The sequence below is a fragment of the Fundulus heteroclitus genome, chromosome 15, assembly GCF_011125445.2.
Source record: "Fundulus heteroclitus isolate FHET01 chromosome 15, MU-UCD_Fhet_4.1, whole genome shotgun sequence".
In the NCBI taxonomy this organism is placed as follows: Eukaryota; Metazoa; Chordata; class Actinopteri; order Cyprinodontiformes; family Fundulidae; genus Fundulus; species Fundulus heteroclitus.
This window is the reverse complement of record NC_046375.1, coordinates 17,391,472-17,411,654: the sequence shown is the minus strand read 5'-3', so window position 1 is coordinate 17,411,654 and position 20,183 is coordinate 17,391,472. Positions and strand designations below refer to the sequence as shown.

General features: G+C 39.2%; 1 protein-coding gene across 1 annotated transcript in view; it reads right to left on the bottom strand.

The window, feature by feature from the left end:
• The window catches only part of LOC105919209 (A-kinase anchor protein 7), a 70,930-nt gene extending 50,874 nt beyond the window's left edge, over nt 1–20,056 (bottom strand). The window contains exons 1-9 of the mRNA XM_036147565.1: nt 19,641–20,056; nt 19,300–19,561; nt 17,724–17,882; nt 17,443–17,597; nt 16,839–16,975; nt 8,557–8,717; nt 5,961–6,073; nt 4,975–5,021; nt 1,290–1,390 (exon numbers count right to left, since the gene is read on the bottom strand). Of these exons, the coding sequence (XP_036003458.1) occupies nt 1,290–1,390; nt 4,975–5,021; nt 5,961–6,073; nt 8,557–8,717; nt 16,839–16,975; nt 17,443–17,597; nt 17,724–17,882; nt 19,300–19,561; nt 19,641–19,814 (1,309 nt within the window). The 5' untranslated portion in view covers nt 19,815–20,056. The remainder of the gene's footprint in view (nt 1–1,289; nt 1,391–4,974; nt 5,022–5,960; nt 6,074–8,556; nt 8,718–16,838; nt 16,976–17,442; nt 17,598–17,723; nt 17,883–19,299; nt 19,562–19,640) is intronic.
• Nucleotides 20,057–20,183: the final 127 nt, after the last annotated feature.

Sequence of the window (20,183 nt, the reverse complement as noted above, 5' to 3'; positions counted from 1 at the left end):
TAGAGGCTAGATAGGAAGGAAGCAAGGACAGAAGAAGGGCATGAGGAAAAAAAACAATGGAGGAGTCACAGAAGGAAAGAAATTATGGAATGGTACAAGGAAAGCAGGAACGAAGGGAAAAAAGAATAGACGACAGAATATATATCCAGATGTTGAGAAACACCAAAATCAAATTATAAGCTCTTCTAGACCGTTTAAGGATCCTCTGGCTTGATAGTTTTCCAGCAGACATTCATTTGCATCGTCCACAAGGAGGGTAAGCTGCAACAAGTCATTGCTGAAGAAGCTGGTTCACAGAGAGCTGTAGCCAAGCATGTTAATAGGGAGTTGAATGGAAGGAAAAAGTGTGGTACCAAGAGAGAAAATGGCAGCCATGACAAGACAGTAAAGCAAACCCCATTACAGAATCTTGGGCATGCATGAAGCGACGACAGTGGAGACGACACACAAACCTATCCATGACATGGGCTACAACCGTTGCATTGCTTATATTAAGCAACCCCTGAACCACAGACTACATCAGAGGCTTCATACCCAGGGTAAGGAGAATACCGCTATCCACTTTTCAGATGTAAGTAAGTTTTGCATTTCAATTTGAAGTCCGGCTCTTAGAGTCTGGAGGAAGAGTGAAGGGGCACAGAAAAACAACACACACTTCTTCAAATATAAAAAAACACATGTTGGGCCAACAAAAACTTCCATTTCCTAAAGCACTGGAGCTTTAACTCATGCACCTTCTGTACTGCTTTCATTAGCCAGGCACTAGTATTTTACAACATGGCTGGGGTTTTCTCTACAGCACAGGCAGGGTGGTAATGAGCAACTGGGAAGCAGAGTCTGAAATGGAAATGAGCTGCAGAGTAACCCCGCGGTGCTCCATTATGCCGGCGCGTCTCTCGTTGAACCTTTGATGACGATGTGAGCTAAAATGGTGTTTAAAAAACATGACTCTCAAAAAAATAAATAAAAAAAATCTCCCAATCAAACCACCACCTGGCTAGCGTGGGGAACAAAAACCTCCTGGCTTACCATCCCTTTGCAACACAAATCAGTCCAAGCTTCACACATCACAATGAATGACCAAGACAGGCATGCAGAATACGGCTCAGCTTCAGTAATGGAGATACAAATGAAAGCAATTAAACCTGAATACGGGTTGCTGTAACAGCAAATGTTGCTCACTGATACTAAACCCATCATGGTCAAGGAAATTCCCGATCTTATATGTAAGGAGACAGCGCCCTCTGGTGGATCTGTAGATAACCTCGCGTGTGACTGTGAGCCCTTACCTAGTTGTAGTGAAGTCTCGGTGTGGTAATATCCGTCTTTTTGCTTCTTTTTTAACATAGAACACAGATCCAAACGCTCCACCGCCTGGTTTCCAAAAAATCTGAGTGTTGAAGAGAGATTGGAAAAATGACAGACATCAGTTATAATGCCCACCTTAAAGCGTCCGCCGCTGAAAACGACAGACTGATTTGTGGTTCGGGTTATTGTTAAGAAACTGTTTATTGGCACCTTAACACCCAACTATAACACCATAAACCATTCAGAATGTGGATGCACCTCCTCTGCAGGAGTCCTCTTAGTTTAGAAGCATCAAGAGCACAGAGAGGCCCCCAGCTCACGCGATTTAAAAAAATATATATATATTTTAAGGAGGAGTGACCCAAGCGGGGCTCATGCACAAGGCTAGAAGCTCATCACAGGCATCTCTCCCTGCCACTGATTTGACCAAAACCAGAAGTCTCTGACCCACTGAGCTATATAATACACTGGAATGCTGATTTTGCCGAAAAACTGAAGTCACTGGCCGCCATCTTGCTCCTCCCTACTCTCACAGAATCCCATAGGATTTGGTTGCAACAACAAGCAGTTTTCTGGCTGTGTGAAAACGTTTCATAGGTAATTCTACAGTCAGTGGATGTACTAACACTATAAACTACTAGGAAATTAGGTGCTGTAATATTTTATATGTTATTCATATTAAATATATATATATATATGTATATATAAGTATGTGTATATGTATATATATATGTATACACATATGTAAATATATGTTTTTGTATATTGTTATTTATATATTTTTAAATGTTAAATACATATATTTAAATGAATAAAATGCAAAATATTTCAGCACATGACTTTCTCAGTACTTGATAGTTTTAGAACATAACATAAAAGTATATGGCATTTGACATTTTAAAAGTCTTAAGCCCCCCCTGAACATGAGAAAAGCCTCGTTATTCGATGCTGTAGCGCACATATTCCCTAGTTACTGGAGGAAAATAGGGAGTACCAATATGGCGGCTGGTGGCTTCAAAGCGACTCGTTCTAACAGCGGGCAATTAGCACTCAAGTGTATTATATAGCTCAGTGGTAGTGACCAAGCAGCTGAAAAGAAAAAAAAACAGAAAAAATCTCCATGCCAACAACTTAGGGCTGGGTGATTTGGATCAAAAATAATATACCTTATTTATTTAGCTATGTTTTCTTTTCATAAAGACTCCTGTTTGCGGATCAAAAACAAAATGTATCTGTGCAATGAGGATGGAGGAAAAGGCATGATCAGCTGCTCAATGGATTAGTAGTAGCTTGTTTCCATGTAAGGGGTTGTATGACCTAGCCCTAAAATATATTTCAAATACTTTTCTGTCCATGTTTGGATTGTAGATACAAACGGCTCCTTTTTGATGTTTCTCATTCTAGATGGGTCAGTAAGGGAGATTAGACTTTGGCTGCAGCAGCTCCAAAACTCTGGAATAACGTTACCATTTTAATAAAGTTTGCCCTCTGCACTGACATATTTGAAACCCAACCTTTTCCCAGCTTTTAATTGCAAACACAGGTTTTCATTTTTAATTTATTTAACGACATACTCTTATACATGTCTTGATTTAATTTGCTCTTTTTTGCTTGATATTGCTTAAAGAGTTACTGTGCACTTTAGCTCTGGTTGTTTTACAAAAGGTTAATTGATTGATTAAGATTCAACCAAGACCTCTCTTTCAGATGGGTAATGACACAACCGTCTCTCCAAAACTAAAAAAAAAATTATTAAACAAGCAGAGTCATATTTTTAATTAAATATAATCCACAACATATCAATAATGAGACCGGTCTTGGGAATCAACAGTCAATTTTTACTGGCATGACAGCGATAGACCCCTTCTTATAATTGCTTAGATGTTTCCACTGGTATCATTGACCATTTGTCTTTAGTGATGAGCTTCAAGTCTTTGGGGTGGGAAGGCCTCCTTGCCACCACCCTAATCTTTAGACAACCATACAAGGGTTAGTGTAATATCTGGGCACAAGAGTAATGCACTGACTTTATAGTCCAGTTTTGTTATCCTACATCTGTTCCTCTCATCAATTCCTGCAGCTAAGCTTGGATGTCCATTCCAATAATAACAAATAAGAGATTATTGATAATACATCTCTCAAGTTTGACTTCTTGCAACAATACTTAAAGGCAACCTGTCAACAGATCTGCTCCATGAAACCAGATGCTCATTATTGCACCTATATGGACCTTTAATATTTTTGGATTGTACTAAATGGCTAATTTTCAATGGACATATGTGGGTGAAACAGCCTATTTCATATTTTTTTCAACAACAACATTATTATTCAAGAGAACAGCTTTTAATTGAGTTTGGACATTGATCCTTGTTGAACATAAAGTGCAAAGTGCAACCAACAAACAAGTCCATTAAACAGTTTGACCAGTACTTAATGCTATGGCGAGATTCCTGAAAGTTTCTGGTACAAAAGTATTGATTGATTATAAACTCTAAAACAATTATTATTATTAATACATATTACCGACACCTAAAGAACGTGCCTTCTCCATTAATTGTTACGTAGCCAAAAATTGCACACCTCTGCAATTTAGAAATTGTGTTTTTTTGAAATTGCGATTATATTGCAAAGGCGATTAATTGTCCAGCCCTAGGTGAAATTAAAATATTGTGCTGTAACTGAATTTGCCAGAGGTATGAACCACGTTAGTTGCACCCATATGAAAACCTGCCTAATGCAGATGTGATTCCAGGGGCAGTAGCGATGCGGTTATAAGGCCAGAAAGTAGCAGGGAAACACCCGTTTGTTTCATATCCTATGAGTCTAGCAGCACTATGATGGTCATCAGGCTGGAACACGCTTTTCCAGATTTGTCACGATCCAGCAGAGTTTGGGTGATCATTGCAGTCCTGGACTCCATGAAACAAGGTAAATCCAGTTAGCCTCGTGAGACCATCCTGATCTCGCGAGCTTTCAAGGTTTCACTCGCAGATCAGTCTGGCTACCCTCCGTTGAAGAAAATTTGGAGCCGTTCACCAAACGAACGTCCAATCAGCGTTGGCTTTGAGGCGGGTTGAGGTGTGACGCAACGGGAAGTGCGACAGTTCAGTCTAAACAACATGGCGGCTTCAGCCGATGAAACTAGCGTTAGCGTGGCTATCGAGCAAGTTTTATCGGAATTACAGAATATTTCTTTGCTGAGCTAACAAGCCTTTACCTGCAGCAGCAAGAGTAGCTTGGCTTGTGGTTGTGTTTTCGTCGTCGCTCGTAACAGAGCGACGAGGAATCTGATTGGTTTATTTGGCCCGTCTATCACCAACATAGGCCAATCAGCTAACCAGTATTTTCGCCCCTTCCCAAAGTTACTTCAACGGAAGGTTTCCAGATGGATATGCGGAGCAAATCTATCTGGCGGAGTCAGGTAAAAATCCAGTGTGAAGGGCGCCTAAATAAGATTTAGCTAGAAAACTTTAAAACATCAATGTATGATTTGTCAAAAAAAAAAAAAAAAAGAGCAAAACAGGTTGCAAATCAATTAAACCACACTCTCAAAAAGCATGAACTGCATTAATTGAAAACTAATGATTCAGTGTGTTTATTAATACCTAAAAAAAAAAATCAATGCACCCGTTTGCTTTGGATGTTTAAGACAAATCAAATACTTACTTGTTTGTGTAGTCGGAGTAAAGGCCTGGTTCCACTCGCTTTATTCCCTGAGAGAGATAATAAAATAAAATAAAAATAGTTGAGTAAATTATCCATTTCATGACACTTACATCCTCCTGGTAAGATACACAGAACATAAATAAAACAGTGAAACCAGACAGTAGGGGCTTCCATCAGGTAGAAAAGAAGGAAAAAGAAAAAGCCCCTACAATCCGACAGAGACACTTCCTTTCATTCATTCACACATAGTATATACCATTTATATCTCATCACAAATTGTGAGTTTTATCTTCTTTGTCCCCCGCATTACCACTGAATTACTCTCAGCTCAAAACGATGAAAATAAATATTTACATTTAGTTATACTGTAACTGTAAGAAAAACAGCAAATGCTTGGCTAACCCACAGGAATACATAAAGGCATACCCAGACCAACTGAAGCTTTTCCTTCAAACTCCTGTTAAAAGGGAGTTTTCCTCTCCACTGTCACTTCATGCATGCTTAGTATGAGGGATTGCTGCAAAGCCATAAAAAAATGCTGACTCTTTCAGGAGGAGTGAATGCTGCTTCTCAAGACTTGATGCAATCTGCTGGGTTTCCTTAAATAGGAAACTTTTTGACTAATCTGTCTGTATGATTTGATTGAATTTGACTTTGTAAAGTGCCTTGAGAGGTCATGTGTTGTGAATTGCCGCTATATATATATATATATATATATATATATATATATATATATATATATATATATATATATATATATATATATATATATATATATATATATATATATATATATAAAATAAAATGTAATGAAATTGGTAAGATAGATACTTAAAAACCCTTGAATGGAGGGTGGGAGGAGAGAAAAAAGTTAGTTAAAAAGCTCAGTTTGAAAACGTTGCTCTCTTGAACCATTTTTTGACAAAGAGCATGCGCAGACGTTTCCGTTTGCCTCCGATCGTCTATTCGTTTACGTGAGCGCACACCTGGAATCGTAGTTTTGACGCCCTGGACAGCTTCATGATGGTGAGGTGGGGCTCAAAGTCGCGACAGTCTTCCTGTAGGAGACCTTGCTCCTCGAAACGCCTCCGCAGCAACTCTGCAACACACACATAAAAAAAAAACACCTTTGCTTTACTTTTGCCCTCAAACTGTCGCAAAAAACACAATGCCAGTTCACAGGTAATTAAAAAGTATAAATGAACATATAAAACACTGTTTTGTGGACAGACTGTTGTGATTTCACCATAGATTTGTATGAAACGTAAAAAACAAACAAAAACAGAAGGTAAACAAAAACAGAAGGTAAACAAAAACAGACTCGTAAACATATAGACAGCAAGGACTGATATAAGGCCGTCCACCAGCCGATGAGCTTCAGTGGAAAGCTACAGCGATATTTTTAGAAGAGGAGCTCTGCAGGAAGAGAAATGTTAGTATATAATCAATAACAGCGGTGGAGAGAGAACAGACAGGATGAACAGAGGCTCTGACATGATGCCTTATTCTTTGTTTGCTCCAGCTGCTACATGCAAATCCAGTTTACTGTTAAAATGACAAAGAAATCCTGAGAAACATCGGCCCCCCCTTCCCTCGCAGCAACCAAGCTTTAACTTACACGCATGATGCTAAACCCTGACTAGCTTAAAATGCTCCTGCATTGCAAGTCCTCCCAAGGATATGAGGTCATCATGAAGTCAACAGAATTATAGTGTATGTGCATTGCACATCAAAACCGATTTATTTGCAACAATTTACAAAAAGCATAAATAAATAAATGGATCTGGTCAGTTAGTCCAATGTTATCAGATTTCAAAAAGTATGTTTATTTGAAACCTTTTTTTTTTGTGATTGATTTACTTTAAAGACTATATAGGGAGCCTAGGGGCACACAGGGGTGATGTAGAGTAGATCCATGGACTTTAGCCATGGACTGGTTACTGGTATCAAGGCAGAACAAGATTAAAAATATATATATATTTTTTTTAAATCAAAACAATTTGACAGTTTTAACAATTTAACATTCTCTCAATTAAACGCCAGAAAATAGAGTGACATTAGTTGCTGCTCACTGCTGCTCAGCTGGATCAAAAGAACCATACTAAAAATGTTGCCTCGCTTCCAACAGAAGATAAATTTACTGTTTCGAACTATTTCTGATGGTCAAAAACACCAATAGACACAGAGCTAAAACTAAAGAAACACATATCATTGCTGATCATTCAGTTTATCTACATGGCGCCAATTCACAACAAATGTCGGCTCGAAGCACTTTGCAAAAACAAAACCATCTAAATCCAATCATATAGACATAATTACACACATTACTGCTGAAATCATAGTTTATTCTGTAAATAATGTCTATACACTTATGAATCAAAATTAAATAAAGAGTAAAACATGTTACAGATAGAATTATTACTGCAAAGGCCATCATGTTGCCCAATTTTAACATCGCTAAGATGCTTCCATAAAAACAATTAGATTGTGAAAACATTTTTCTTTTTACACTTTTGTTATAATCTTATGAAACTGAATTTGTACTCAAGGTTATCATGGGGTGAGACTCTCATACTGATCCTAACCTGGTGGATAGTGTAGGTTAAACCTCAATGCAAACAAATCAATCAATCATCATCATCATCATCATATTGTTATGTGATAAAGTTCAAGCACGCCTCTCTTCAATTCAAGAAAAAGTGAGCTATTAGAATCTGTGACAAAAAGGGATAAACTTGGATTAGTTTGTGATCCTGACCAGTGATGACGAGATAATAGGAAATTTACAGAAGGATTTCCCTCAAGCTGGCAATCACTAAAGTATTAGTAATATTTGCCTGTGAGGAGTGAACAGCCTGGGTGGGAAGCTGAAACGTCTTACACAAGACATCACAATCCTTGGATCACCAATAAACATAAGGTATTAAATAATAATCTAACATCTAAAGGATGGTAAACTTGTTGCTTTCATCATTGTTTGTCATATATATCCAAGCCTCTGCTTCAAGAAAATAATGCATGTTTTAATAATCTGATGGTTGATGGGAAACACACGGTATTGAATTTGGAGTTTATGCGTGTGGGCATGCTGGGGTTACAGTGGGAATCCTCTTAGTTATGCTGGCTTAACGTTGCAGCCGCAGGCAGACATCCAAATCACAAACTTCTGACATACACACGTGTGCCAAGGCAGAAACACGCACAGGTTAAATGATGATTAAAAAATACCCCGTTATAAACACATTTATAACTTGCCCTGATTCCCAGCTGATCGAGTTCCTCACCATTGGAATAACAAAACGCAGAACCAAGTTTAACTCAAGCTGCCTAAATTAGTCTAATTAGGTCCCCCACAGAGTTAGGCCTTAGAGAAATAATTATCCGCCTTCAACAAACTTTAAACTATTTACAAAAACCACAAACAGCTTCAGAACTAAGCCTGGCTTCATGCAGTCCTCCAGATTGCACAGCAAAGACAATCTCTTAAAATGAAGTCTTTATGAAACACATTCAATAATAATGATAAACAAATCAGTTGACTAGTCGGCCTGCTGTGTAGAAGAGCTGACGTCAGACTCTGACCTGCGAGGCTGTCCAGTGTGTGTCTGTGTTCTCCGCCGTCCAGTCCAACAAACACCACCTCCTTCCTGAAATGACGGATTCCCGAGAAGGGCAGAACCAGGCCCCGCCCACCCAGCAGCTCAGCCACTGACGGCTCGACCTGAGCCAACGCGGCAGCCGCCCTGAAACAGAGAAAAAAAAAATATAACAACAACATCCACGTCACAGAGGAGCATGCCACCTAATACTCCCTCCCTCTTCCTGCCATGTTGCATAATGACATAAGTTATTAAAGGCGAACTCTTCCTCGTATAGATTTTGAATATGTATCACTGCATAACATGGCTTATGTGCTGTGGAAGCATCCTGAGCTGCATCAGCTTCAATCTGATCAGCTCTTTTTCTTTTTCTTTTTTTTTACAACACTCACTGGGAGCAAGCAGCTTTTATTACCCACATCAATACAAAACTAGCAGAATTTAAATTCTAGCTGCCATTTTATCCAGATTATTCAATATGTCTTATTGAAATATTCAGATGAAAAGCTTTAGAAGCATTAAAAAAATGTGTATCCAAAAGGATGATTATTGTCAATCAATAATACAAATATTATTATTAACATTTAATTTGGTTAATTAGGCTGCAATCATTTCAAAGGGCATCTTTTACAGTTATGTTTAGTAAATTAAAATATGGAATGTGATGAAGGTCGTTTGTCAGATTAAAAGGACCTTTTGAAAATAACCTTTGAGATGGTAAACATTTATTGGTCTGATATGATATTCTAATTTCATCTGCCATGCTTTCATTGGCTGCTAAATCATCATAATTAAGAGAAATAAAGGCTTTAAAACATCAGTCCGTCTGTAATTAATATAGTGTTTCACTGAGAGAATTGTAAGACTGAAATAAACTTTTTAAAAATATTATTCTAATCTACTGACTATATCTGTATATAACAGGGTTATATACAGATATAGTCAGTATTCATTTTTTATACATTCTTTGTTACAAAATACTACTATCTACTATTACTATTGTAGAAAATACTATAGTAATAATATTACAAAATACCACTATCTATCTATTATTTCTTTTGCCAGACTCAAATTGTTCCTGGATATTCATAACTGGACATTTGAGTAAACATTGAATTTGCTTCTGAACTAATTAAGATCAACTCCATTTCAAAATATATAAGAAGGTCAAATCAAGAATATTCCAAATTAAATCAGATTCTCTAAAGCAGAGGGTTACAATATCTAAAAAAGTCTGTGAACTTTGATGTGCTTTTGTTAGCATATTCCTAAAACTAGAAATCTTGGGGCTTTGTCTGTATTGTAGACCCAGTATAAGAATCACAGGTTCAGCCCAACTTTATTTTACATTAATGGCCCTAGTTTGAATTTTTTAATGAATTCTGTAGTCAGTCAGTAAGTCCAAAAATCAGAATACTGATGGGTAAAATGTTCAAATCAAGGCGTGATTTGGCAAATCAAAGATGAGGAATGTCCAATCACTATATCAATGTGAAAACCACCACAGTTTTAAGAATTATTCGATTTTTGTATTTTAAAAACGGAAGAAGACAGATATTGGAGAAGTGTTGCCACGGGGCTCTGCTCTATTTTTTAGCAGTACTATCCCTATGGACCCTCCTTTGTTTCTTTTTGGTCTATATCTGCAGGGACTGTCCCCGTTACTGAAGCAGATGTTGTTACTATGCAAACTTTTATACCTGGCGAGGCATCTTGTTATAACAGTGGGTTCAGCCCCTAGAAAAAGGTTAAAAACACTAAACTAAACCATGAAAAACCATCAGGGCAGAAAAACTTCAAATCTAAAAGTTAAAAAGCAGACACCTAAAGTGATATTCCAGTATTAGCATATGCAAAGAAAGGGATATTTTGTATTGTTAATTTGTTTTCGATGCTGTCTGACCCACTTGATGTCATGAAACCGGATGGATCACAGCCAATAAGAAGGATTCAATGAAATAACTGGAGCATGTTGGCTTAAATTAATCTGACAGATCTCAGTTGGATAACAGTTCAGAGTATTTAGAACAGAATCCTGTAAAAATGGAGATGTGAAGGCAAAAAAAAAGGCTTAAATCTGCAATCACACATCGATCAGAAAAATGTTAAAGCTAGTAAACAATGTAAACCTCTGATCTACACATGCAAATGCATAATCGGACGTTTTCAACTAAATAATTATACCGTGATTTACAATATGACATGATTCAGGAAAGTATGGCAGAGTATTGCTACACAGCCAGAAATACCACACAATACAGGCTAAACAAAAGGCTAAAAGCGCCGAAGGCATTAGAGTGATTGAATGATTCCTACATACCTCAATCTAAAATTCATGTCTATATTTGTTCATAATCAGGAGGAATCAGGTCAAGAAGAGTTCATGTAAAAACACTGAGCCATGCTTTTCATATCTGTGTTTTATTTCGTGTGTTTTCAGAGGAAAACAAATTGACTGGCAGTCCATGTATTTGGTTAATGTGATGAAAATGTTGACGCCGGTCCCTGCCATTGCTTCTTGCACTACAAGATTATTTACTTATGTCTTTTCTAAACCATCTTAAAAAACTATTCCGTAAATTTCTCTTTAATCAATTGATCAGCGCTATGACAATGGAAGAAACTGAAAGAGTGATCAACGTTGTGAATTTTTCTTATGCCAAAACAACTTTTATTCACCGTTATCGACAGCACTGTTTATAAATGTATTTACTCCGCTATGATTAAAATTACAATAAATGAAGTGTTTTCCATTGAGATTTTTTACCATTCAGCAGCACAGACTGCATTGGTAAAAGTGTATAATCGCGGTGTTGTGTTCGGTACAACTGATCACAACATCCTGACTGACGGATGGGAAACTGGGAGAGATCGTCTGTGCTAAACTGATTCAGGTCGGGAAAACTTTGTGTCAATCTAAGCAAAACAAAACAAACAAAAAAAAAAGATCAAATGAGGTTCCACAAGGCTCTGTTCTTGGACAACTTTTATCTAACACGTCTACGCTTCCGGTTCATGTTCATCTGGGGTTGTGGTTCCCCTGGCGTCAGCCTCGGTGCTCTGGGGGGCGGGTCTTTGGCTCCTCACAACCACTATTGAGCTTTCTCTTATGGAAAAACCCATACATACACAAGTGCACTCTTGCAAACACCTACGGGTGCTTGGATTAAGGTGCTTATATATTCACTGCTATAAAGAAAACCCCTACTTTTATCTTTAGCTGTCACTTTATACATTTTGTATTAAATAATACTGTATTTGCCCTTTGATAGACTGGCAACCTGTCCAGGGTGTACCCTGCCTCTCGCCCATTGACAGCTGGAGATAGGCACCAGCACCCCTCACGACCCCGCAAGGGATAGACGTGGCAGAAAATGGATGCATGGATAATACTGCATATTATTCAGTGATGAAATCGGGAAAACCTGTAAAACACTCCATAGAGAAACCCAGCTGCTGTTTATTTAACCGCCATATTTTCACTCCCGATTCCCAAAAACTTGTCTAACACCTTCCTTCCCAGTGGAGGTTAACAATCTCCCTCTTCCTTTAAACAGAAAACGAACAATAATGAAGGGTTTTACCTGCACTGATATACCAGTCACCAAAAACAAATGTTTACGTAAACACAGTGGCATTTTAAGTGTAGCTGAATGAGTAAACCTTATAACAATCAAAACCTACAACCAAATAAATGCTAAATAGCCCACATAACAGCAATACACATAACATCATAATATCTATACACCCTCATCCAGCGCCTTGAGGAGCGTAAGGGTGGACGCAGCTTCCTTATTCAAACAATCAGCAAGTTGTGACTTAATTTCTTACCAATACATCTTTTGATTTTGTTTACCTGTAAGAGTTCTTTGATGCTGCTGATTTCTAATCTGAGTCTCTTTTCTCTAACCTGTTTTGTAGACTTGAGTGTGTCAAACAGGGAATGATTATCAGTAACACATATAAGGGGAAGAGACTTGGGAACGGGTTTCACCAGTGGTGAGCTCAAGAGTAGAGCGTAGCTAAGAATAATGCATTTTCAATACCATCTGACTTAGCAAGGGTTTCTCCTGCCAGTGGGCTTCTTACCACACATCTGATTTTCTTAGCTTGCCAAAGCAGAGGGGAAACTTTCCTGTTTTATTTTCCATGAGGGCAATTAAAGCCCATCCCTGTGTACCTCCGTCTGGAAGATTACCGAGTGAAGTACCACTGAAGAACACTAAACTCAAGTCATTACTGTTACCCAAGAGTTGAAACTTCAGTGTGACCTTCTCAGACATGAGTTTGCGAATCACTTTGTTCAAGTCATGTATGGATTGAATAGTGGCATTCCTAATGTTGGACGCTAGACTGCATGTATCAAACATCACATCAGGTCTTGTTTGTTTAGCAACCCAATAAACCTGTCCTATTTTCGAGTTTTTCTCTCTCTGTTTCATTTAGAGGAGCATCTCTCTGTGTTTGTAGGCTGTCAATGAAACTGTGCTGATGCACCTGCTCTACACCACCCAGAGTAGTAATGTCCATCCCAACATAAGAACAGTTCTCATGGTCTTCACGGCCCACATGAAAAGCAGCCTTAAGTACAGGGATAACATTAATCACAAAGTGCTCTGATCCTGTCTCTCGAGAGTTCCATACCCTGCTGAAAGGCAGACTTAATAGCCATCGAATGAACTTTCCATTTGTTTTGACAGATCAGTGACGCACATGTGGGGGAATCTTTCTGCAACACATGAATACTGACTTCTTTAAAAATCTCTTGCCACAAGGCGGGCTTTGGGAATGATACCTTTTGACTTTCTTTTAAAATACAGACCCATCTAGTCGAAACATTTTTTATCTTTATCTACGACCTCCTCGTAGACATTGTTATTTTTCCAGTTTTCAATTTCTTGCTGTTTAGCAGCATCAAACGAAATATCTTTGGCAATGAATACACCTTCACACTTAATGTGTTTTCACATTAAGTGTGAAGGTTATCAGTCTGTGAAATGTCCAACCCTTGTTTTTGTCCCGCACTGCCATCAGATTCAAGATGTCGTATGTTGTACCGGTTTTTGTATTGCCCCTTGGCCTTCCCTGCTCTGCCCAAGTCTCTGGCAGAGTGCTGAGTACCATCATCTCTGTGATTGTCTGACCTGCTCTCAGTCTGACATCAGTAGAACCCAGATTTCTTGTCACGTCCCTGTCTGTTTCAATGTGTTTCTCAGTCTGTCTGACATTGGTCTCATCTGACTCTGTGTTCTCAGTGATTTGTGCTCCATTAACACTCATTTCATCTGAAGTCCAAGACACATCAGTGAGACCCATGTTTTCATTTTCTGTATCATTTTCAGAAACACTGGGTAATACTGGTTTATCCTCAATCTGTGTGTTCACTTTAACCTGGACTGATGAACTCGAACAAGAATCCCACCATGCCATCCCACCTGCTCTCTCATAGTGCACTTTGTCTCCCCTCATATTTTTCATCTGTAGGCCTTAAATGCTTGTGCAATGCTCTTTTTATTCTTCCTGACCACTCCACCTCTGTGAAAGCTGTCCTAGAAGCATGCAGTGCTGCTAGGTGCTGCCCTACTCCAGTACTCATAGAAATGCCATTTACAGCAGGTAGTTTATCAATCATAACAGAAGGGAGGTTAGGACTGTCACAAAACACAAGCTGATGTGGACTATAACCATGCACATTGATCATACTGTTTTCGGCCATAAGGGCCCAGTGTAGAGCAGTCTGCCTACCACATCTGTTTTCAGTGTCATATTTTGTCTTTCCAGCAGTCCGTTGCTACAGGGACCGTATCCCGCTGCAGTCTTTGTCTCAGTGTTGATGTTTTCTGCCATGTCTCTAATTTCTTCATTATTGAACTCTCCCCCGTTGTCCATGTAGATCCATTTAGGAGCACCGTAGACACCTATCCAAGAGTGAATGAACCAGTTGACATTATCATTATCAGTTTCTTGGTCCTCAGGATGTTTCCAGCGCTGAAGCCTGTGAAATGGTCGATGATGTGCAGGTACCATGCGGCAGGTTCCCACTCATGTACATCCATTGCCGCGGTCTCATTGTACTCTGAGGCTAATGGCAAACCAATAGCAGGCTTGGTCCTGCTGTATCTTTGACACATTTCACAGTCATGAATGATCTTCTGTAAAATTTGTCAGCATTTCCAGAACTTTTGAATGAGCCTCTGCAGCAGCTCTGCGGAGGCGTGGCAAACATGACGCTTCAAACAAGCTTTATGCTTCTCTGTTGTAACAAGGACTTCACTTTCATCGCCAATTTTATCTCTAATGTCCACACAATTGTGTCCCGGACTAGTGAGCTCAGGAGGAATTCATTCTCCATGTCTAAAACAGTTCCTGCTCTTTTTAGAGACATTTTGCTCAACAATAAGGGAATATCAGCCGAAACCACTTAAGTTTCAATGTGGCACTTTGTTTGCCCGATCTTGGCTGGAACTTTCACTTTTCTGTTGGAGTGCTCCACCTCACCATCACCAAATCTGAAAGGTCTGCAACTTGGAGATTCTGTTTGCAGCAATGTGTCGATTTGGCTTTAACTCAGGTCCTTTATGCAACTGTCCAGCCACTCTTCACCACAAACAGTACGCGTGCATGCAGTGTCAATGATAGCTGATCCCAACGACTCAGTCAGGAAAATCTCAGCGTCTGTCAACATATTAGTGAACAATGTAATGTTTCATTCCTCCACATTTCCATCTCCTGTCAACTTTACTTCACTTATTCGTTGTGGACAGTCTTTGGCCTAATGGTACCTGCTTTGACAAAGAGAGCATTTTGTTCGTTTGCCATATATGTCTAATAGGTTTGTCCCTTGCTGTGGGTGCCGCTGTCCGCTCTGTGACGAGCCGTTGCTCCGTCTGAATTTCCCCGGAGATCTTAGCTCCAAAAAAAAAAAAAAAAAACTGCATCTTGAGTCCCATTGCCATTGCTTGCTCTGTTGTTTCTTTCTTCCGAATCCGCTTTAATCCGGACTTCATAGATATGAATGGCAGCGTCGCATAAGGCAGCTGCATGTTATTTTTTTTCATGCGGTGTTATTGCAGCTCAAAGTCTATTATGTAGTCCGCTGTGGACACTGCACTGTCTTTTTAGCAAAATAGGAGTATGCTTCAAAGGTGCTGCCTTTTTCTTCTCTTAAAAAAAACATGCATCCAATTTAGTGAGCAAGGTTTCCATACCATCGCCTTTATTCAGATCATCCGCAGATATTTCTAAAGCAGTCCGTTTGGTTCTTCCTTTGAGCCCCAGCGCCATCGTGAGTGCCTGTTTTTATTTTTCCAAGTCTGTACCACGCCTCCACAAACTAACTTCATTTTTCCAGTACTCATATGGCCTGGCTTCAACCAACTTCGGCGGTACTCTGTAATTGGAAGTCATCCTCTGCTACCATAAAAAAAACTTGTAAAACACTCAGTAGATAAATCAAGCTGCCGTTTATTGAACTGCCATATTTTCATACAGCACTCACACTTACCCAACCTGTCTCACGATAACACCTTCCCTCCCAGAGGAGGTTAACAGTATGAAGACGTTGGTTGTTTGTACCTGTAATGCTTTATCGGTTTGTTTTGCTGTTCTTTTTATGTCTCTTTTTGCAGGTGAAGAAGCAGAAAATGTTATATCTTTTGCTTTCACCGTTTCTCCCTTTTAGCATGTTGCCTCATCTGTTTCTCTCCTTTTTTCCCCCCTTTACTTTCCTGTTTCAGTGTCGATTGAACATGAAGTAGTTCAAGCATAAAATCCAATAAAGCTTCTTGCACATGAATGAAACGGAGCACTATGGCGAAAGCAGTGAGGCTCCACTTGTTAAAGTAAAATCTGTTGGGCTCTCTTTGGCATTAAGACAACAATTCTTAATGCTACATTACTAGACAGGACTCAAAAAAAACAAAGCAAAAACAAAAAACAAAAACATGTCTATGCTTCCCCTAGCTTGGGTTATGGAAGTTCTGAAAAGTTTCAGCGTCTCTTACCAGAACTATGCTGATGACACAATTTATATCTCTGTTATATAACCACATTTCCTAACAGTTACTTTATCCACAGCCTAATGGTCCAGAATTCATAAATAATGATCATTAGCCCATAAAAACACCAGGTCAATACCAGGTCATTAAAATAACTTGGTATTGACCTGGTGTATCTCCAACCTCTCGGTGTAGGGATTAACATTTGCATGTTTGCTTTATTTCTAAATGTTAATGTGTAACCCTACTTTAACAGGAGATAACTCACAGTTCCACTTGCTCCTGACTGGCCAGATGAGTGACCAGCAGTGTGATGTGAAGAGTCGGGACAGGGATCATCGCTTTCGCCAGCCGGGGCTCCTGTTGAAGCACGCTTTCTTGGACCTCTTTCACAAGTGCCTTTATCTACGGTTGAACACATGTCTGTTCAGTTACTGGCAGCAGAGAGACATTTATCTATTCTCTGACACACAAAATTAACTACTGGAAACCCAAGATCTAGCTTAGCAGGAGCTTGTTGAAAGAAAAAAGTTAGGTGGAAGTTGAAGAAAACAAATGAGTATTGTGAAATGTAACATTTGTGCCCAAACTAAGTGCATAATGATTCATTGTCATGTATTTTGAGTTGCTTATTTGTGGTCAAAATATAATTTATTTTCAGTATACAACATTTATTAATGTCAAAAACATCATACAAACTAATTAGAAATGGAGATTGTATCTTCATTGGCACTTCCAATAAAAAGAGAGGAAGAAAAAGGGTCTCTTTCAAAACGAATATAGCGTTTTGCGTCACTAAAAAGGAGATTTCGAGTGAAGATCTAAACTTTGTAGAAACAGATAAAAAATATATAAAAAGTAGGGTGTGCTACCTCAGTGTTAGTAATGGGTATAGAGACAAAGTAGTTAGGTCTCTGGCTCTTCTTCTTTTTCTTCTTCAGGTCACCATCTTCCTCGCTATCCAATTGGCCCCCACTGTCTTTTCTTTTTCTCTTCCTTTTCTTCTCAGACGTCTCTAGGGTGGGGACTTGACGGGACACGCAAACAAATTTGAGCAGAAAAGTTACATGAAACTGAAAGCATTCAGCAGGTTAGAGAGTTATATTTAAGCTGTTAATGTTAGTCTAGTCCCGGGATGATGAGGTATACATACAACCAAGCTCTTTCCATGTGGTTGGGCTGGTCAGCGCAAACGGAAGCTCTGACATTAAGCTGGCGGACGCTTCGGCTGATTTGAGTTTCCTCTTCATCAGCTTCAGCTTCTCCCTCCTCATCTTTCTCTTGGATTTTTTTTCATTTGGTTCCGTTGGAGCTGCAGATAATAAACATGTAAAAGGTCATTTTAGTCTAAAGAATTAAAAAGGCTTTACAAATTAGTCATAGATCTTGAATTCCTTTACATTTTGTTACACTGCAAACCAAAAACGTCAATCTGTTTTAGGTGGATCTGATGCGATGGTCACAAAGTTTGTATGGCGGTAAACTAACTGCACGTCAAGCTGAAGACACCTATGGTGAAACATGGTGGCGGCAGCATTATGTTTAGGGAAACTGGTCTGAGAAGATGGGAAGATACATGGAGCTAAAAACTGAATAACCCTGAAAGAAACCCCGCTGGCATGTCTGAAAAACTTGAAATTGTGGCAGAGTTTCACCCTCTAGTGATGGGTTCTCAAACTCCAGTCCTCGAAAGCTACTATCCTGCAACCTATAGATACATACTGTCTACAACAAACCTGAACCAAATGGCTACATTTCCTCATTCATCAGCATGCTATTCAGCTCTGCAAAGGCATGGTAACAAGCCATGTATTTAATTCAGGTGTGCTGGGGCAAGGATGCACCTGAAAGTTGCAGGATAGTAGCTCTAGAGGACTGGAGTTGGGAGACTCCTACTTTAGCATGACATCAACCCTAGATATTCAACCAGAGCTAAATGGAAAGGTTTAGATCAGGGTAGATGAGGGTAGATCAGGAGTCTGGTATGTTTTATAAATTTTCCTGCTTCAAGTCAGCTGCATTACTTCTGTTTCATCAAGTTCTACAGAGGCCTAATAATATAGCGGGACGATAATTAAATAGCAATATATATTGATTGATAGATGTATATCGGTGATAGAAAAAAAAGGGCCAATAAAAAGTTCAATAGAATAACAGTTTTCCTTCCTTTTACATTCTAGCCTATCATGTAAGTTAATATTAGTCATTACATCCAGTTCAGAGAGCACTCATTCTTTTTTTCTTTCTTAAAAACTTGCAGTTTTGGAAAAAAGTTGGTTGAATAAAGGGTGGAGTTTGAATTCAGAGTTTGTTGTTCTTCATCTAAAAATAGTTCGCTAAGCAACGGCATATAATGGCCAGGACTGCACTTAAATTATATATTTAGAATTTGTTGATAAATATCAATTAATATGATTTCTATTTTATCAATATGCTCTTCTTCTATATTGTCCAGCCCTGCCTAATAATAAACCACTAATTTGACACATATAATGTGAAGGATTAAGGATGGGATCATAAAACAACAGATCTTGAACCAGTAGTAGATTTAAAAAAAGACTGCTTTCTACAAAGTTCTAAATTTAAAACAGAGTGTTATAACAGTATCAATTAATCAGCAATTCTCATTTATCTGTAATATGTAATGGGGTAAACCACCCAAACCATAAACCATAGTCACAATAATTTATCTAACCACATCATTATTTGAGTCTGTCTGTTTCACTCACTTAACACTGTACATGTTCCAGCATCTGCCATCCTTCTATGGACCTCCATGCTGATCGCCTCAACCTGACCTGTAATAATCATCTTATCTTGTTGCGTTTTGCTCTCCGCGTCAACCAGGGCTTCAGTCCCACCAGCAGCACAACCCTCCTCCTCCTCATCTTCCTCATCAGAGGCAACAGCATTGGCCTCTCCTCCATAGGAGGTGCTGGCTGGCTGCATGGCACTCACCGCTGGCAAACAGACACAGAACCGAACTGCAATCTGAAACAAGACATCAGCGCTTTTAGTACTTTTCGCATCATTTTTAGTACCTGAAGGCAGGTCGGACGTGTCTTCCTACCTGAGGTCTGGACCGGTGTGTCGGTGGTTCGGACGTTTTTGCTTGAATGCACCTGTTGGAAAATGTTGAATGCAGATTGCAAACTCGGAGCTCCCTCACGACACTCGGTCTCTGTAAACAAACACTTTTCAACCCGTGCAGACTGAAGCTCAACAGCACACGGTTGCATATCATGACAGACTTAACAGCTGTCGTTGCTACACAGCTAGAGCTAGCAACCTGGGCAGAGCTTCGCTTCCTCTAACCACTACAACATAAAGAGAATCCCACTTTGAACACCTCAATATCATGCCGATGCTATAGGAGACATGCCGGCGTTGGCACTTGGCACAAAACTCTCCGGACTCGTGAGAAAAGACCAGGACTTCAGCAGTTGTGCTAGCTGCTAGCACGAACCGGATGACACATTTTGTAAACACTGCCAATTTCCGCTCTGGCTCTTCAAAGTAAAAGTTCCTCGCTTCGAAGAAAGCTGCGACGTAAAACCTGTGTAGGAGCTATTTCTCTATTTTTGTTTTAGAACTCAGATTATGTAGTTCGTTT